Below are 16662 nucleotides of genomic sequence, written 5' to 3' on the forward strand. Positions count from 1 at the left end.
AAGTGATGGTAGCCTCGCAATCCCCGCTTCCCTAGCAACCTAATTGGCTCCTTAGCGACGTGAAGTGGCTGTGCAGTCCTTGGTCCCGCCATGCCGGTGCGAGTGAGCGAGTTCAGCTGGCAGCAGACACCGGCCGCACTCTTCCTGTCGCTGCCTCTACGGGGCGTCTGCGTGCGCGATGCTGATGTGTTCTGTGGGGAAAGTTACCTGAAGGTGGGCGGGGCTGAGGTGCCTTTGCAGTGCGCGCCCCGGGAGCAGGAGCTGCCTTGTACTGTACAGTGTCCATTGCTTTATTTTTTTAATTAATTTTTAATTTACTTCTTTTACTTTTAATGAATTTATTTTTGTTATGCTAAGGATCAGTCCCAGCGTCCTGTGTATGCCACGCCACTCAGCTACATTCTAGCCACTGTGTATATATTAAATGAATGACTGCTTGCATGTATGAATGCGCATCAGATGTGTGCAAATGCCTTCAAAGGCCAGAAGAGGGGATCAGATCTCCTGGAACTATAGTTACAGATAGTTGTGAGCCATGGACTATGCAAGAGCAAATGCTCTTAACCATTGAGCCATCTCTCCATCCCAGAACAATTACTCTTAACCACTGAGCCATCCCTCCAGCCCAAGAACAAGTACTCTTAACCACTGATCCATCTCTCCAGCCCAGAGGTTTTTATTTTTTATTTTTTTTTAAGATTTGTTTGTTTTATATGTATGAGTACACTTTTGCTCTCTTCAGACACACCAGAGGGCATCAGATTCCATTACAGATAGTTGTGAGCCACCATGTGGCTGCCGGGAATTGAACTCAGGACCTCTGGAAGAGCAGTCAGTGCATTTAACCATCGAGCCATCTTTCCAGCACCCCCCCCCCTTTTTTTTAATGGCAGTGTCTTAAGTGTAACTAACTCAATGCCTTCTTTCTCTGAACAGGTTAACTTTCCTCCATTTTTATTTGAGGTGTTTCTCTATGCTCCCATAGATGATGGGAAGAGCAAAGCCAAGATTGGAAATGACACGATTCTCTTCACATTGTATAAAAAGGAGCCAGTTCTGTGGGAGAGCCTTTCTATGCCAGGCGGTACGTTTTTAGTGAGAGTTGTTCACTTGAGCTGGGTGTCATTCAAGATCACTCAGTATGTACCTGTAAGCCAATACCAGAAAGTTGGGCTACATGAAACATTGTCTGAAATTAAAAAAAAAAAAAAAAAAAAAAGAGTTTTTCTCTGGGTGTCACGGTGACTCCAGGTGGTGTTTGCTTACACTGTCAGCTCTTAAGAGTCTGAAGTAAGAGGATCACAATGCTAAACTTCCCTGGGCAGTATAAAAGGTGCGGTCTCGAGTTTTTCTACTTTTTATGAAATTAGATCTAAAGAAATCTTATCCAGATCAGTATAAGTGCTTTTCTCCTCAATAAAACAATTTAATCATAATCCCGATGTAGTGCTTTTCCTTATACTCCAGTTGATAAAGAGATGATGCAGAGAATAAGAGAAAAATCTATCTTGCAAGCACAGGAGAAAGCAAAAGAGGCTACAGAAGCGAAAGCTGCTGCCAAGCGAGAAGATCAGAGATACGCCCTAGGCGAGATGATGAAGGTAAAAGGCAGACTCCAGGGCAGACTCCAGGGCATTCTGAGGAGCCAGGGACAGAGAAGCAGTTCAGCCGGAAGTGAGAGCGCAGGCCACCCGGCTCGGGATGGTGAAACAGGAGGATCAGAAGGCAAAGCCATCAGCGGCTGTGGTGACTGACACACGCCTTTAGTTCCAGCGGTTGGGAGGCAGAGGCAGATCTCTTGTTTCTTGTTTTTGTTTTTGTTTTTTTTTTTTCGGAGCTGGGGACCGAACCCAGGGCCTTGCGCTTGCTAGGCAAGCGCTCTACCACTGAGCTAAATCCCCAACCGCGATCTCTGAGTTTGAAGCCAGCTTGGTTTACAGTGCTAGGCAAATGATCAGCTACTGCAGGGCATGAGTTAGGCCTTCAGCTTTTTGGCCACTGACCTGTGAACTGTCCCACCACTTCTCATGTCACCCCGCTAGCACTGAGCCTTGTACACGAAGCCTAGGGGAAGTATGGGGGGAATGGCTGTGGGAAATGCCCATTTGGTGCCCTGCAGTTCATCTGGAGAACATCCTGTCCTTCAGAAGAGAGTGCCCCTTACACACACACACACACACACACACACACACACACACACACACACACGGGGAGGTGGGAGCGGGTTCCACTGTTTCAGTGCAAAATAAAACCCCTGCTCTTAATCCCAAGGCTCAGACACTCACACAAGCACATCCGACACACACTCAGGCCAAAGGTACAGCTGCTGCTTTTTGAATGTTTTAAATAACTTGCTAATTACAATGCTTATAGATTGAAGAGGAAGAGAGGAAAAAAATAGAAGATATGAAAGAAAATGAACGGAAAAAAGCAACCAGAGAATTAGAAGCGTGGAAAGAATGCCAAAAGAAAGCTGACGGACAAAAACGAGTCCAGAGGAAGGAGAAACCGCTACAGGGAAAGCAAGCTGAAGAGAGGGGAGCACTAAAACCTCAGAGTTTGCCCCGGAAGGCCCCGCCCACTCGCCTCCCCACAAGAGGTGTGGTGCCTTCTTTTTCTCTTCCTTTCTTTCTTTTTTCTTTTTAAAAACGTTTTGCAGGCATAGGCCATGCTCTGGTATGGAAAATAAGCAATACGGCACAATGAGGTGAGAATGGACGACCTTTTCTGAGGGGTGAGACAGGCTTTGCTGTGTAGGTCTGAACCTCCTGGAATGTGATACTCTGGTCTCAACCACAAATGTTTGGCTTATGGGAATTCACCATCACACATGGCTTACTGGTCACATTTTGTACAAACCGGAATATTGAGCTTAGAGAGACATTGACAACAGTGAAACACAGAGTAGACCCTGGGAACTAGTTAAGTGGAGAGGTGAGTTAGAGGAAAGAAGCCACACAATTGGTGTAAGGATGCTGTCAGGGAAAAGACAGACACTCATCTACCTTCTTTATTTTCATTCCCAGGCTGGCCTCAGACTTGCTGTGTAGCTGAGAATGACCTTGAACTTCTGATCCTCCTGCCTCCACCTCGCTATTGCTGGGATTTTAGGCATGCCTCAAGCAAGTTTGCTTTTTTCCCTTCAAGCTGCGGACCAAGTCTAGGGCCCTCTGCTTTTCTAGGGAAGCTTATAAGCTTATAGAGCCTGAGCTAAATCCAACACACACACACACACACACACACACACACACACACACGCACGCACGCACACACACACACACACACGCACACACGCATGCACACGCACACACAATTTTTTTGAGAAGGCATCTTATGTAGTCCAAGGTTGTCCTGAATGCCCTATATAGATAAAAAATAGTCCTTACTTTTCTTTATTTCTTTTTAAAAATAATTTGTTTTTATTTTATGGGCACTGGTGTTTTGCCTGCATGCATATCTGTGTGAGGGTGTTGACCCCCCTGCAACTGGAGTTACAGACAGCTGTGAGGTGTGGGTTCCAGGATTTGAATCTTGAGCCTTGGGCAGAGCCTTCTCTCTAGCCCCACCTTTTCTTTCTTGTATGCACTCTTTTTCTCTAAAGTACATTACTCTGAGTCTTTGTTTCTTGAAATCCTTTCTCACCTGTTTTCGCTTGCCTCTAAGCCTGTGTGTCATGTTTAGGTATGCTAGTGTTTCTAAGTAACAGCTGTCTTTCCTCGTGTATAGACCACATCGTGGCACACCGCTTCCCTCCTCTCCTGGCTTGGCAGCCACCAGTCTATTAAGCTCCCTGTAAGACTGTCTCCCTTTCAGTATCATGGTGCCACTTTCGTACAGTTCTCTGTGATGCATGACAAGCTTCCTTCTTTAGGAAGTGTGTAGGGATACTGCTGTGGGGGCGGGGTGTAGGACTTGGAGGAGGCATGCATGTCAGTAATGGGTTCGCCTAGTGTGCCTCCCCCAGAGTGGATTTGAACTAGACAGAAGCTCAACAGTGAATCCCAGAAAAGCAGTGGGTCATTGATTAAAGAAGAGACTAGCTGCCATGTTAATGCTGGATGTTCTATTCCTTATTGCAGAAAACATCTTTGATTTATTTTTGTTATTACTATTTGTGTGTGATATGTGTGGAGTGTGTGTGTGTGTGTGTGTGTGTGTGTGTATCTCGGAGGTGTGCCAGGAGGTCAGAGGATAACTCTGTAGAATTGGTGTCTTGTTCTGTCCTCCCCATCCCTTTCTCCCATTTATCTATCTATCTATCTATCTATCTATCTATCTATCTATCTATCTATCTATCTATCTATTTGAGACAGGGTCTCACTTTGCTCACTATGTAGCCCTGGTGGCCTGGACCTCTATATAGAACAGTCTGGTCTGGAACTCACAGAAATCAGCCTGCTTTTGCTCTGAGTATTGGAACTAAAGGTGTCCACTGTCCAACCCAGCTCCTTCCACTTTATGAGGTCAAGTTGCTTGTACAGCAAGCACTTTACCCTCTGACCTGTCTCACTGGCCTATCTTTGCCTTGTTTTCTTTACTTTTTTTTTTTTTTTCTTTTTTTCGGAGCTGGGGACCAAACCCAGGGCCTTGCACTTGCTAGGCAAGCGCTCTACCACTGAGCTAAATCCCCAACCCCTTTGCCTTGTTTTCTTTTGTTGATTTTTGTTGTTGTTTTTTTTTTTTTCCGGAGCTGGGGACCGAACCCAGGGCCTTGTGCTTCCTAGGCAAGCGCTCTACCACTGAGCTAAATCCCCAACCCATTGTTGTTATTTTTTTATTATTTATTCTTTGTTATTTATTATTAAATTTTAGCATTAGCTTTGGTGTGTAGTAATCTTAAAAGTCAACGTGTGGGGCTGGAGAGATGGCTCAGCGGTTAAGAACACCCGACTGCTCTTCCAGAGGTCATGAGTTCAATTCCCAGCAACCACATGGTGGCTCACAACCATCTGTAAAGAGATCCGATGCCCTTTTCTGGTGTATCTGAAGACAGCTACAGTGTACTTATATATAATAAATGAATAAATCTTAAAAAAAAAAAAGTCAACGTGTTAGTTAGAAATGAGAAATGAATGACTCACTCGATGCCATACCCTTGCTTTTGAAGGGAGGAATTGGGAAAACATATTCTCTGAGAAGTTAAAGGAAGACAGGGTCCCTGCACCTCGCTCTGCTGGCAGCATTCAGATCAGCTTTACCCCTCGAGTGTTCCCAACCGCTCTACGGGAATCCCAAGTTGCAGAAGAGGAAGAGGTAGGCACACAGCATCAACAAGGTAGTCACCACTTCAGTTAGTGTCAGCGTTGCCGCTGGCGGAATGTCTTCACTACTTCATCTATGGAAATGAGTGAGCTTCAGGACAGCCAGGGCTCCGAACAGAGATTCTACCAAAAAAAAAAAATTAGATTTTATATTTCTTTGTTTCGTTTTAGCGTTTTTTGTTTGAGACAGTGCTTAGGTTTTTCTCTAAAACTACATTATTCTTATATAATTTAAGGGTTCTTAAATGATTCAACCTCTCTTAGCCCACCAGCCAGAGGTAGGGGAGAAAGAGAGTTAATTTCATAGGAAAAGGGGTTATGGACCTGTTTAGTAGTAATTCCTTGAGGGTTATTCCATGCTTCACTGTCAGGATACCAGCAGTCCAGTTCAACAGTAAATGCTAACATGAAACAGTAGTGGTGGCTCGACCCAGCAGAAACTGCAAGGCTTTCCCAAATTGGCATGAATCAGCAGAAGGGGCCAGAATCCGCTGGAATAGCATGAGAAGTTCTTTGATATGTTTCTCTCTAAGAAGTAAAGACCAGCAAAGGCCAGCAGGCACTGCAGAGCTGTAAAACAAGTGATTTCTCACTGTGTATGGGGTTCCATGCATGTTTGCTGTTCCCACACCTCTCTTCATGAACACAGTCCAGGAGCTGAGGGAGTGGCTCCGTCCACAGTTAAAATGAGTCTCTTCGTGTTAAATAATGCATCAGGATAATCCTACGGGTATTCTAGAGGCCCATCTCCTGGGTATTTCCAAATACTGTCGGGTTGACTGCACTAGCCAGCAAAGACAGTGTCCATCACCAAACTGCACTCTCCTTGTAGTGGCTGCATAAACAAGCAGAGGCCCGGAGAGCCATGAGCACTGATCTTCCGGAATTTTCTGACTTAAAAGAAGAAGAGAAGAATCCAGACTGGTTGAAAGACAAGGGAAAGTGAGTTGTCTGAATATCCTGCATCCTACACCGGGCTCATCATATTCCAGGGATAGATGGGCCGTGTGTTTGTGTGTGCATGCTGTTGGGGGAGATGGGTCACAGGCTGGTCCTTTTATGTCTACTTGACACAAGCTTGAAGCATTTGGGAAGAGGGAACTTCAGTTGAAAAAAATGCCCCCGCCGAGGTTTGCTTGGCCTACACAAGAAGCTGAAGGTCGGCATGGTGGTAACTTAGTGAGACCACGTCTCAAAATAAGGAATTGCTGCAATCCCACTCCTTGAGAGGGAGAGAGGAGACCTGGAGTTTAAGGCTTTGTTTGGCCACACAGCAGGTTCCCTAGACTGTGCCACGTGAGCCGCATGTGAAAACCAACAATAAGTGACATAATTTTAAAAGGGGAAAAGGACAGGGGATATAGGTCCGTGTTATAACACTTGTCTAGATCATGAGGCCCTTGATCAAACCTCAATACTTCAAAGGCCTATAATCCTGGGAGCTTGGAGGCAGAAGCAGCTCCATCTATATAATGAGTCACACACATCAGGGGCAACATACAGACTGACTTTTTCCTCATAGAGTAATCCAGGAAAAAAAGGAGCCCATGGGACATAGAGTTAGACACATGTGCCTAACTTGGCTGGGAGCCCCAGATCCCAGCGAGAGACCCTGTCTGAAAAGCCTGGTGAGGCTGAGTGTCAGCCTAGTCTACATAGTGAGTTCCAGACTAGACAGGGCTACCTAGTGAGACTCTGTCTCAAAACAAACAAACAAACAAACAAAACCAACCACCAAAAAAGGCAGATGGTTCTCAGGGGACAAAAGCAAGCAGCATACACTTCATGGATCTTCCCTTTGCTAGTCTAGTCCCTCAGAGCCTGTGCATAGGCAGGCTAGGTGAGTGTGGTTCTCACCCACAGTAGCTCTCCACCAGAGCTGAGGGAGGATAGGCTTTTTTTTTTTTAAGATTTATTTGTTTGTTTTATTTATAAGTACACTGTAGCTGTCTTCAGACACACCAGAGAGGGCATCAGATCCCATTACAGATGGTTGTGAGCCACCATGTGGTTGCTGGGAATTGAACTCAGGACCTCTGGGAGAGCAGTCCGGTGCTCTTAACCACTGAGCCATTTTGCCATCCCAGGATGAAAGTTTTGTGTGGAAGGTTTCGGAAAACCTGCAAACTCTTGCCCTGCAAAGGGATCATCATGCTTGTTATTTGTATGAATCTGTCCGCTGCTTCCTAAGAGACCCTGTCTGCCAAGGCTGACTGCTACACAGTGTCTTCTGAATGATAGTGCCAGGCTGGGAGTGCTGCTTGGTGGTCAAGAACATGCCTCCCACATGTGACACATGAGGCCCTAGCTTCAACCTGCAGATTCCTCCCCTGCGCCCCCAAACCGCAAGATTGTCCCAGGGGATCGTGAGAGCTGTCTCCTTATTTTGTTGAGCCAGGTTCTCTTGTAGCCCAGTCTAAGACTGAATTTGTGCAGTTCTCTGGCCTGTGCTGGGGTCATAGGTATGAGCTACCTAGTTTAACCTGTGTACCTAAATGTGTTCAGAACAGGACCAGGAACCCTACCTTTGCTCCTGTGTTGAAATAAACTAAGGTCTGTAGAGACAGGCCAGTCTCCTCACCCTGCTTTTCCTGTAGAAGGATGATAGGATTGCCATTACAAGGTGGCCTCTCAGCCGCAGGTGTCCTCCACTGATGGTGCTTTACAGCTTATCCTAGTCTGTTGCAGTACTTGGTGTTTAGAGTCTGTTGACAAAGTGCAGAGGAGGCAAAAGTCACTCTTCCCTTTTTACGACCCTTTTCCTCTAGGAAAAATCAGTTGAGTGCACTGCCAGAGAGCACCAAGCCATGACTTTCGTTTGTTTGCTTGTTTTGGTTTGGAGACAAGCTCTCACTTTGTAGGCTGGCCTGAAACTCCCTATATAGGCTAGGCTGGTCTTGAACTCACAATGATTCTCCTGCCTCCACCTCCCAAGCATATGCTTTCATACCTCTGAGGAGTTTGTTTTACTAGGTTTTTGGGTTTTGTTTTGCTTTGTTTTGACAGGGATTTTATGTGTAGCCCTAGCTGTCATGGAACTGGCTCTGTAGATCAGGCTGGCCTTGAACTCACAGACAGCTGCCTATTTCTGCCTCTGCCCCTCTGCCCCTCTGCCCCTCTGCCCCTCTGCCCCTCTGCCCCTCTTCCCCTCTGCCCCTCTGCCCCTCTGCCCCTCTGCCCCTCTGCCCCTCTGCCTCTGCCCCTCTGCCTCTGCCTATCTCCTGAGTACTGGGATTAAAAGTGTGTGCCATCACCACCCAACAAAATTTACTCTTCTTGAACTGACATATCAGCATTCCTGCTTCTGCCTCTAAACTCCTGGGATTGTAGGCCTTTAGCACCATGTCCATGTTATTTGTTAAAATCATATTTAGAATTCCTCTCTCTGCTTCATTCTGAATGCTAAATCAAAGGGGCATGTGTCCCTTTAGTAAGATGTACTGATGCTGGCTGGCTGACCTGTGCACGCTCTGTCCGTCCAATAGATTTTTGCAGTATCAGGGTTTGAATCAAGGGCCTCATGATCTAGACAAGTGCTATAACACGGACCTATATCCCCTGTCCTTTTCCCTTTTTAAAATTATGTCACTTATTGTTTGTTTTCACAGGCGGCTCACATGGCACAGTCTGGGGAACCTGCTGTGTGGCCAAACAAAGCCTTAAACCCCGGGTCTCCTCTCTCCCTCTCAAGGAGTGGGATTGCAGCAATTCCTTCCTTATTTTGAGACGGGGTCTCACTAAATTGCCCATGCTGACTTTCAGCTTGTTGTGTAAGCCAAGCAAACCTTGATCTCATGTCTTCTCACCCCTGCTTGTGAAGCAGCTGGGATTACAGGTCTGTACCACCAGGCTGGTTGGTGGTGCCTGTGTGCTGACACAGGTGTCACACTCAGCTCACAGCTTCCAGGTGTCGTGAAGAGCTGTTCCCTCTGGTTCTTGTCCTTTCCTGTTCTCTCTGCACCAGCTTTCATGTAGCTAGTTTCTCCTATGGTTAACAATGAGCAGCCGCATTTGTGCTGTGTGCTTCCCTCCTCTGTATCCAGCAGAGGGAGAAGTTGTACCAGCTTCTCACACCCCAACTTGAGGCCAAAAGCACCAGCTTCATTCAGGCCAGTTTAAGCCCCTTTCCTATCCCTAAATAAATCAACTTATCAAGGAAGATTGACATACGCTTGCTGCAAAGGATGGCTGCCTTTGTGTGGGAGGATCTGTCCTACTCCGTGTGCTTGCTTGGTGTATGTAGAGAGACGGAGTCTGTGGTAGGCGGTCTCCATCTGACTGGGAATAAACAAGGCAGATGGTAAACTGACTGACTGAGTGCCAAGTAGGGTAGATGTTATTTCTCCATGTCTGTTTCAGTGTTAAATTGGCCTTTTCTTTTTGTCTCATTAGCAAATTGTTTGCAACAGAAAACTACTTGGCAGCGATTGACGCCTATAATTTAGCCATACGATTGAACCGTAAGATCCCAGTACTGTATTTGAATCGGGCTGCTTGCCACCTCAAGTTAAAAAACTTACACAAGGCCATTGAGGACTCTTCTAAGGTAAGTACGTTTCTCTGTTTAGGTGTGTTGTGAATACATTTATGTATTTACTTCATTTAAGAATATAATGCTTTGGGGCTGGAGAGATGGCTCAGTCGTTAAGAGCACTGACTGCTCTTCCAGAGGTCCTGAGTTCAATTCCCAGCACCCATATGGTGGCTCACAACTGTCTGTAACTCCCAAATCAGACACCCTCACATACCTTTACATGCAGGTAAAACACCAATGCAACATATATATATGTTACAAAATGAGACTCTCTTAAAAGATCAAATGAGACAAATGTGTGCTCATTTAGCAGCACAGATGCTAAAATTGGGATGATACAGAGAAGGGTATTGTAGTCCCTGTGCAAGGATGACACAAAAATTCATGAAGTATTTCCTAATTTTTCTTTTTGAGTTTCCATTTTGAATGTGTTTAGACTACTAAAACAATAAACTACTGATGTCTGAAAAAAAACTGCTATAGAACCTAGCATGTTCAAGATCCACATGGACGGGATTGGGCAGACATTTGCTGACCTTCTTTATTGGTTTAAAGGATGCCCTAGGATTAGCACTTAGGCTCGCAGTAAAGCCCCTGCTTAGCCAGTGTGAAGTGCTGGGCTCTGTACTCAGTTCCCTCCCCCAGAAGTTGAATGCTAAGCCCTTCTGCCTTCAAGGTAAATGCTGTCCTGCTGAGTTCTGTGTGGTCCTCTTTTCCCTTTTTATTTGTTCTCTGTAGAGGATAATCTGCAGTAACCATGCTTTCTGTTTCCAAAGAGTGAGCTTGTTTTGCAGTGAGCAAAATGGAAAGAATAGTCAGCCAGGAGCAGATAGGAAGAGAAGCATCAGATGGTAAAGCACCATCACATCCTGCAGCAGTCGCTGGGGAGGTCTACTGGGGTCCTGCCTGAGAGGTTCCTAGGCAAGCATAGACTTTGCTTCATGGATGAGCTTCCGGTTCCTCCTTCCCACTGCAGACCCTTTTACACTCTGTGAGAAACAGTAGTAACCTCTGCTGGGAATGGCTCACTCTGAGAACCAGCCATTCTCACGGGTGCTATGTTTTTAATTACAGCCTCAGCTCTTAGCTATTTTCCTTTCTCCCTGTTAGAGAGCCAGGGACAACCTGACCTAGGATGTGGAGTTTTGGGAGATCTTGAAATAAACATGCTTGAGACAGCTTTCAACACGGGCAAATAGCACATGACAATTTACCAATATAACTTATATTTCAGGCCTAAATTTCATAACATTGAGCAGGCCTTAAGTTTGCCATCCTATTCCTTGGCCTCCCTATAACTGGAATTATAAACATGTGCTTCCAGGCCCAGCTGTTCGTATGTTTAGTGTTTTATTTATTTCTGAGACAGGGCCTCATGTAGCTTAGACTGACCTGGAACCTAGTAGGTAGAGAAGAATGGCCTTTCACTCCTGATCCTCCAAACTGCTGGAACTGCAGGCCTGTGACTACACCCAGCTTAACAGTGCTCTGGGGACAGGAGTTATAGGTGCAAAGCATTACGTCTGACTGTTTTATACACATGCATGTAGTATGTATGTAGTATGTGTGTGGATGTGTTTGCAGGCATGTGTAGTGGCAAGAGGTGTTCACCTTCTTCTCTAAGGATTTATTTTTAATCACATGTGTGTTTGTGTGTGGTGCTGGGATGGACAGTTATTTGCACATGAATGCAGTCGCCCACAGAATCCAAAGGATGAGACTGGATCCCCTGAAAGTGAAGCTATAGACAGCAGTAAGCTGTCTAATGCGGGTGCTGTGAATTAAATTCAGGTCCTCTGGAAGAGCAGCCCATGATCTTAGCCTTTGAGCCATCTTTCTAGTCCCACACTTGCATTTGTGTGTGTTTGAGTTTTTTTTAATTTAAGTATAATTATACGGTTTCCGCACTCTTTCTCCCTTCAATCCCCCATATCCACCCCTTTACCATAGACTCTTTTTTTTAATTATTACTCTCCAACTTTTTTGTCAAAGCAGGTCTCTGACTGATTCAGCTAGGCTAACTGGTCTGCCAATCAGCTGTAGGGATCCTCCTGTCTCTGCTCCCCCAGCACTGACATCAGCACACTCCGCCATACCTGTTTTTGTTTGTTTGTTTGTTTGTTTGATGTGGGTACTGGGATTCGAACACAGGTCTTCAGGCTTGCCAAGCAAGCACTTTACCCACTGAGCCATCTCACTAACCCCTAATTATATACATTATTTGGAAGGCACTAGAATTATTGACACCACCTGTTGCCGACAATGCCAATGCAAGAATGAAGGCACATGTCCGACGAGGGACAGCATTCTGCCAACTAGAATTGTATGTTGAAGGTAGGAGACTGATGGAGGCATGGCGTAGCTCTGTTAGTGGAGGGATTTTATTGCCTTGCATGCACAAGGCTGTTAGATTCCCCAGTACCATATACACTATATGTGGTGGCACACACCTGGAATCCCCCAGCACTTGGGGGTGGAGGCAGGAGATCAGAAGTTCAATGTTGTCTTCAGTTACCTATCAAGGTCAAAGTCTTTACATTTACAGGAGACCCTGTTTCAGAAAAACAAAAGGTTGTCTAGATAATACAGGTATTTATGAAATACTTGCTTTATTGATTATCATTGATATGTCAATACAGGCTTGCAAGATTATGAAGCTGCACTTAAGATCGACCCAGCCAACACAGTTGTACAGAATGATGCCGAGAAGATTCGGAATATAATTCAAGGGACAACACTGAAGTCTCATGACTAGATAGATACAGCTCGGTATAGCAGTCCCTGCACGTACTCTAGCTCTGTAAAGCAGTGTTAGAGATTCTTTGCAATGGCAGTGCTTGAGGGATCATTTCCAAGGTAAAAACTATCTCTCACGGCCTTTGATCCCAGTACTGGGAAGGCAGAGGTAGGCAGGTCTCTGTGAGCTTGAGGCCAGCCAGAGCTACACTGCGAGATCCTGTTTCAAAGTACAAAAGAAAGCACAGAGAAGGGGCCATGTGAATCTTCAGTCTTAGGACAGGGCTTTGACGTTGCTGTTCTGAACCGCCTGTGCCTGTCCTTGGAATTAAGCTGTTGGCATTTCCAGGATACTATGGAGGAATCAACAGGATAGAATTTCCACATATAAGATTGTGCTTATAAAGTATTTTATTATATTAAATATAGTATTTCATTCTGAATGATTGGCTTTGGTATAGACAATTTTTAGTCACTTACAGATACACATAATCGTATTTTGTTCTTTATATTATTTGTTGTTTTCGTCTAGACCAGTTACAGTGTAATATGTATTGCATACCAACCCTGGGTCTTCTGGGTAAAAAGATGTAGAATGCCAGGCTAGCCTGGGCAACATAGTGAAATTGTCTCACGAAAAAGTGAAGAAATAAACAACAGAAAAACAAGTTACTCTGAAAACCTTGTTTATTTTTCAAGAGATGTATTTATATTTAATTTTCTGTGCATGGGTATTTTGCCTGTAGGGATGTGTGCCACAGTTGTATGCAGTGCGTGCAGTGGCCAGCAGAAAGCACTGGGTCTTTTGGAACTGGAGTTAAAGACAGTTGTGAGTCACCATGTGGGTGCTAGAAATTGAAGCCAAGTCCTCTGGAAAATCAGACAGTGCTCTTAATCACTGAGCCATCTCTCCTGTCCCTAAACCTTATTTTGAACTTATAGGCTGTTGTTGAAAACAAAACTGAGCAGGGTCTTGTATGCCTTTAGTCTTAGCACTCAAGAGTAGGAAATAGAATGAAGATGCCAGGTTCCAGGCCAGCTTGGGCCACATAGCAAGACTGAGTCTCAAACCAGCTAACCAAGGGCCAGTGTGATGGCTTAGTGTTAAGAACGCTTGTGGCTTATCCAGAAGACTCAAGTTTAGTTCCCAACTCCTACATTAGGTGTCTCACAACCACTTGGAACTCCAACTTCAAGGATCCGATGGATGCCTTCTTTGACCACTCCGAGCACTATTGTAGTTGCTTTTGGGCGTTCTGTTTGGGGGCTATAAAGACACGGAGACATCTTTATAGTATAAGTCTGTTAGCCTTTTTGCTGAGGGCAGTCTCCTGAGCTAGCCATCCAAACCCAACTATTTACCTCCCATCGCTCTATCACATGACTGTGGCTCACCAGCTTCCTCCCTACTCTGCTCCTCCCCCAGCTTCAGTCTCCAGTTCTTTTCATCAAAAAAGCCACTCCTCCTTCCTGTTACAAAAAACTTATTAGCATGGAGGGAGAGGTTTCCCAGTTTACTCACTCTGAACCAATCAGCAGCAGGACTATGCCCAGTCTATCTCTTAGTGTGGCCTTTTGGGCAGATTGAGAGCTAGGTCACCCCCAAACCCAGGATAGCTTGACTTTTAACAAGATAATCTCAGAATTATTTACATGGTTTTCAGGCAGGTGAGGAGGCACCATTTACATATAGAAAGCAGTCTTGTGGGCTATAAAAATGACAATATCATATATCCTGCCAGCACCTGGCACTGCAGTTACAGCAATTAACAGTTGAGAATACAGGGGCACACATTCACACTGATACAATATATGTGGGGGTAGGTTATCCCAACAGAGCACAAATTCACATGGTGCATACACACACAGTAAAAATAAAGTTTAAAGACTCCATCCCAATAAAAGTTAAAACAAATTTAGTTTGTAGATTTTGATGTTTTAAGACAGCGTCTTAAAACAGTCTGGGCTGAAATTCATAGTGGTCCTTCTGTTTCAGCCTTACCAATGCAAGGATTACAAATAGTTACTATAGCTAGGCAGTGGTGGCATCTGCCTTTAATCTCAGCACTCAAGAGGCAGAAGCAGATGAATCTCTGTGAGGGTTAGAGGCTAGCCTGGTCTACAGATCAAGTTCCAGGATAGCCAGGGCTACAGAAAGAAACCCTGTCTTCAAACACCAAAAAAAGAAGAAAGAAAAACGAACAAAAAATAAACATATCCTAGAGCTGGGTATGGTGTGGTGCTTCACACCTCTAAGCTTAGGAGGCTGACACAGGGATGAACCATCTCACTGGCCCCTCTTTACTCATTTTTGGGAGGTAGTGTGACAGAAGCTATGTATCCCAGGCTGGTCTTGAAATCACGGCAATTCTCCTGCCTTAGCCTTCCAAGTATTGGGATTTTAGGTGTGGGCCACCATGCCCAGCTAAATGGTGATACACTTCTTATATTTGGCTTTTAGAGGTAAGGCCTCACTCTGTAGTCCTGCCTGGTCAGGAACTCCCTTTGAAACCCAGCTGGCCTCAAAGTTGCAATCCTCTTGCCTCAGCTTCCTGAATGCTGGGTTCCTGTGAGCCACCAGCCCGGGCTGCTATCTTCCTTTGTCTTAGTAAGTAAACGTAGTGTCATGTGCTCTGATGGAAGTCCCTTGCAGCTTAGTAGCTCCATACACTTTGGATGCTAGCCAAGCACTCTACCAACTAGGCCAAATGCATGGCCTGAGATAGGTCATTCTTGAGCCAAAAAGGAGTGATCATTGTTGTCAATAAAAGGATAAGGAGAGGGGGGATATATTCTATGGGGGTCTGGGGGAAGGGGGTCCCTCAGCAGGCCCATGCTGAGGTACCTCTTCCCCTGAGGGACAAGCCACAGGACTTGTAAAGTATAGAATAGAGTTTATTCAGGGCATGAGGAGGGGAGTTAAGAGGGTAGTAGGGCAGAAAGAGAAAGAGAGAAGAAGAGAAATAAAAAAGGAGAGCAGGAAAGGAGTAGAGCACGTGGAAAGAAGAGTGGAGAATGGGGAGAGAAGAGACAAAGGGGTAAAAGAGAGGAAGCAGGAGCAAGAACAAGAAGAGTGAGGAGGGGGCAAATATCCCCTTTTATAGTGAGTCAGGCATACCTGGCTGTTGCCAGGTAACTTGGGGATGGAGCTTAGAATGCTAACAATCATAGTCCAAAAACAATGATTCAAGTGGTCCCTGTATAATGACTATTCCTAGTTGTCAACTTGACTATATCTGGAATGAACTAAAATCCAGAATTGGAGGGTTCACCTGTGATCCAGATTTTGAAGCTGGAAGACTCAAGTTTCTGACCTGGATCTCAACAAGGAGATCTTGAGGCATAGTGGCTATAAAAAGTTTAGGCCCAGGCAAGGTTGTATACACCATTAATGCCAGGAAACTAAGGCAAGGAGATCTCTGAGTTCAAGGTTAGCCTGGAACAAAAAGGTGGTACACACCTTTAATCTGGGCCACACCTTCTGCTGGAGACCTACATAAGGACACTGAAAGAAGGAAGATCCCCTCTTCCCCTGCTTGCATTTACTTGCCAACACATCCATTGGAATCTACTTCTACAGAAGAGCAGCTGAAACAACTAACCTCATGGGACTGAGCAACTACTAGGTTCTTGGACTTCCCATCCACAGCTGACCATTGTTGGGGAGTTGGACTACGGACTGTAAATCATCATAATAGATTCCCTTAATTTATAGAGACATTCCATAAGTTCTGTGACTCTAGAGAGCCCTGACTAGTACAGCCTCTAACAACATGCTTCAATGTGAAAATAAGAAATTTATAATTACAGAACAAAAAAAGCCACAAATCCAGGCACCTTTAAATACACTGGAGGGAATGGCAGGTCACAGTAAAGCAAGGCTTAAGATGCTATTTGAAACATTCTTAGCTGCTGGGTTGTTAGAAACAAATGATCTACTAAGTTAATGCATTCCAAGGTATGACTACCTCATAATCACAGGATGTCAGGTCAGATACAGAGTTGGGATGAACAGCTAGTAAGGGTATCAGAGATAGTCCCAACGACTGTCTCTAAATTTGTAACATTCCAACTCACAACCTTTAAAATTCTTTTAACAGGGGTGTGTGTGTTCCTGGGAACTTCAGTTCA

At 45.0% G+C, this 16662-nt stretch overlaps 1 protein-coding gene and 1 non-coding gene across 6 annotated transcripts; both read left to right on the plus strand.

Annotated features, from left to right (window-relative positions):
• Positions 1–13199, plus strand: Dnaaf4 (dynein axonemal assembly factor 4). 5 transcript variants are annotated; one of them, NM_001007010.1, is made up of 9 exons: positions 1–213; positions 937–1084; positions 1468–1601; positions 2374–2599; positions 5108–5253; positions 6094–6203; positions 9654–9807; positions 12024–12129; positions 12435–13196. In NM_001007010.1, the coding sequence occupies exons 1-9, from the start codon at positions 91–93 to the stop codon at positions 12548–12550; spliced, it is 1263 nt and encodes a 420-aa protein (NP_001007011.1). In that variant the 5' UTR covers positions 1–90; the 3' UTR covers positions 12551–13196. The 5 variants fall into 5 exon arrangements, with proteins under 5 accessions (NP_001007011.1, XP_087418948.1, XP_087418950.1 ...); XM_087562822.1 differs by having other exon boundaries at positions 54–213; positions 986–1084; positions 12435–13199; XM_087562824.1 differs by lacking the exon at positions 12024–12129 and having other exon boundaries at positions 54–213; positions 12435–13199.
• Positions 10094–10199, plus strand: LOC120094409 (U6 spliceosomal RNA). Its single transcript, XR_015628358.1, has one exon. It is a non-coding gene; the product is annotated as a U6 spliceosomal RNA (small nuclear RNA).
• Positions 13200–16662: the final 3463 nt, after the last annotated feature.

Source organism: Rattus norvegicus, chromosome 8 (genome assembly GCF_021556685.1).
Source record: "Rattus norvegicus strain SHRSP/BbbUtx chromosome 8, alternate assembly SHRSP_T2T, whole genome shotgun sequence".
NCBI classification, from domain to species: Eukaryota; Metazoa; Chordata; class Mammalia; order Rodentia; family Muridae; genus Rattus; species Rattus norvegicus.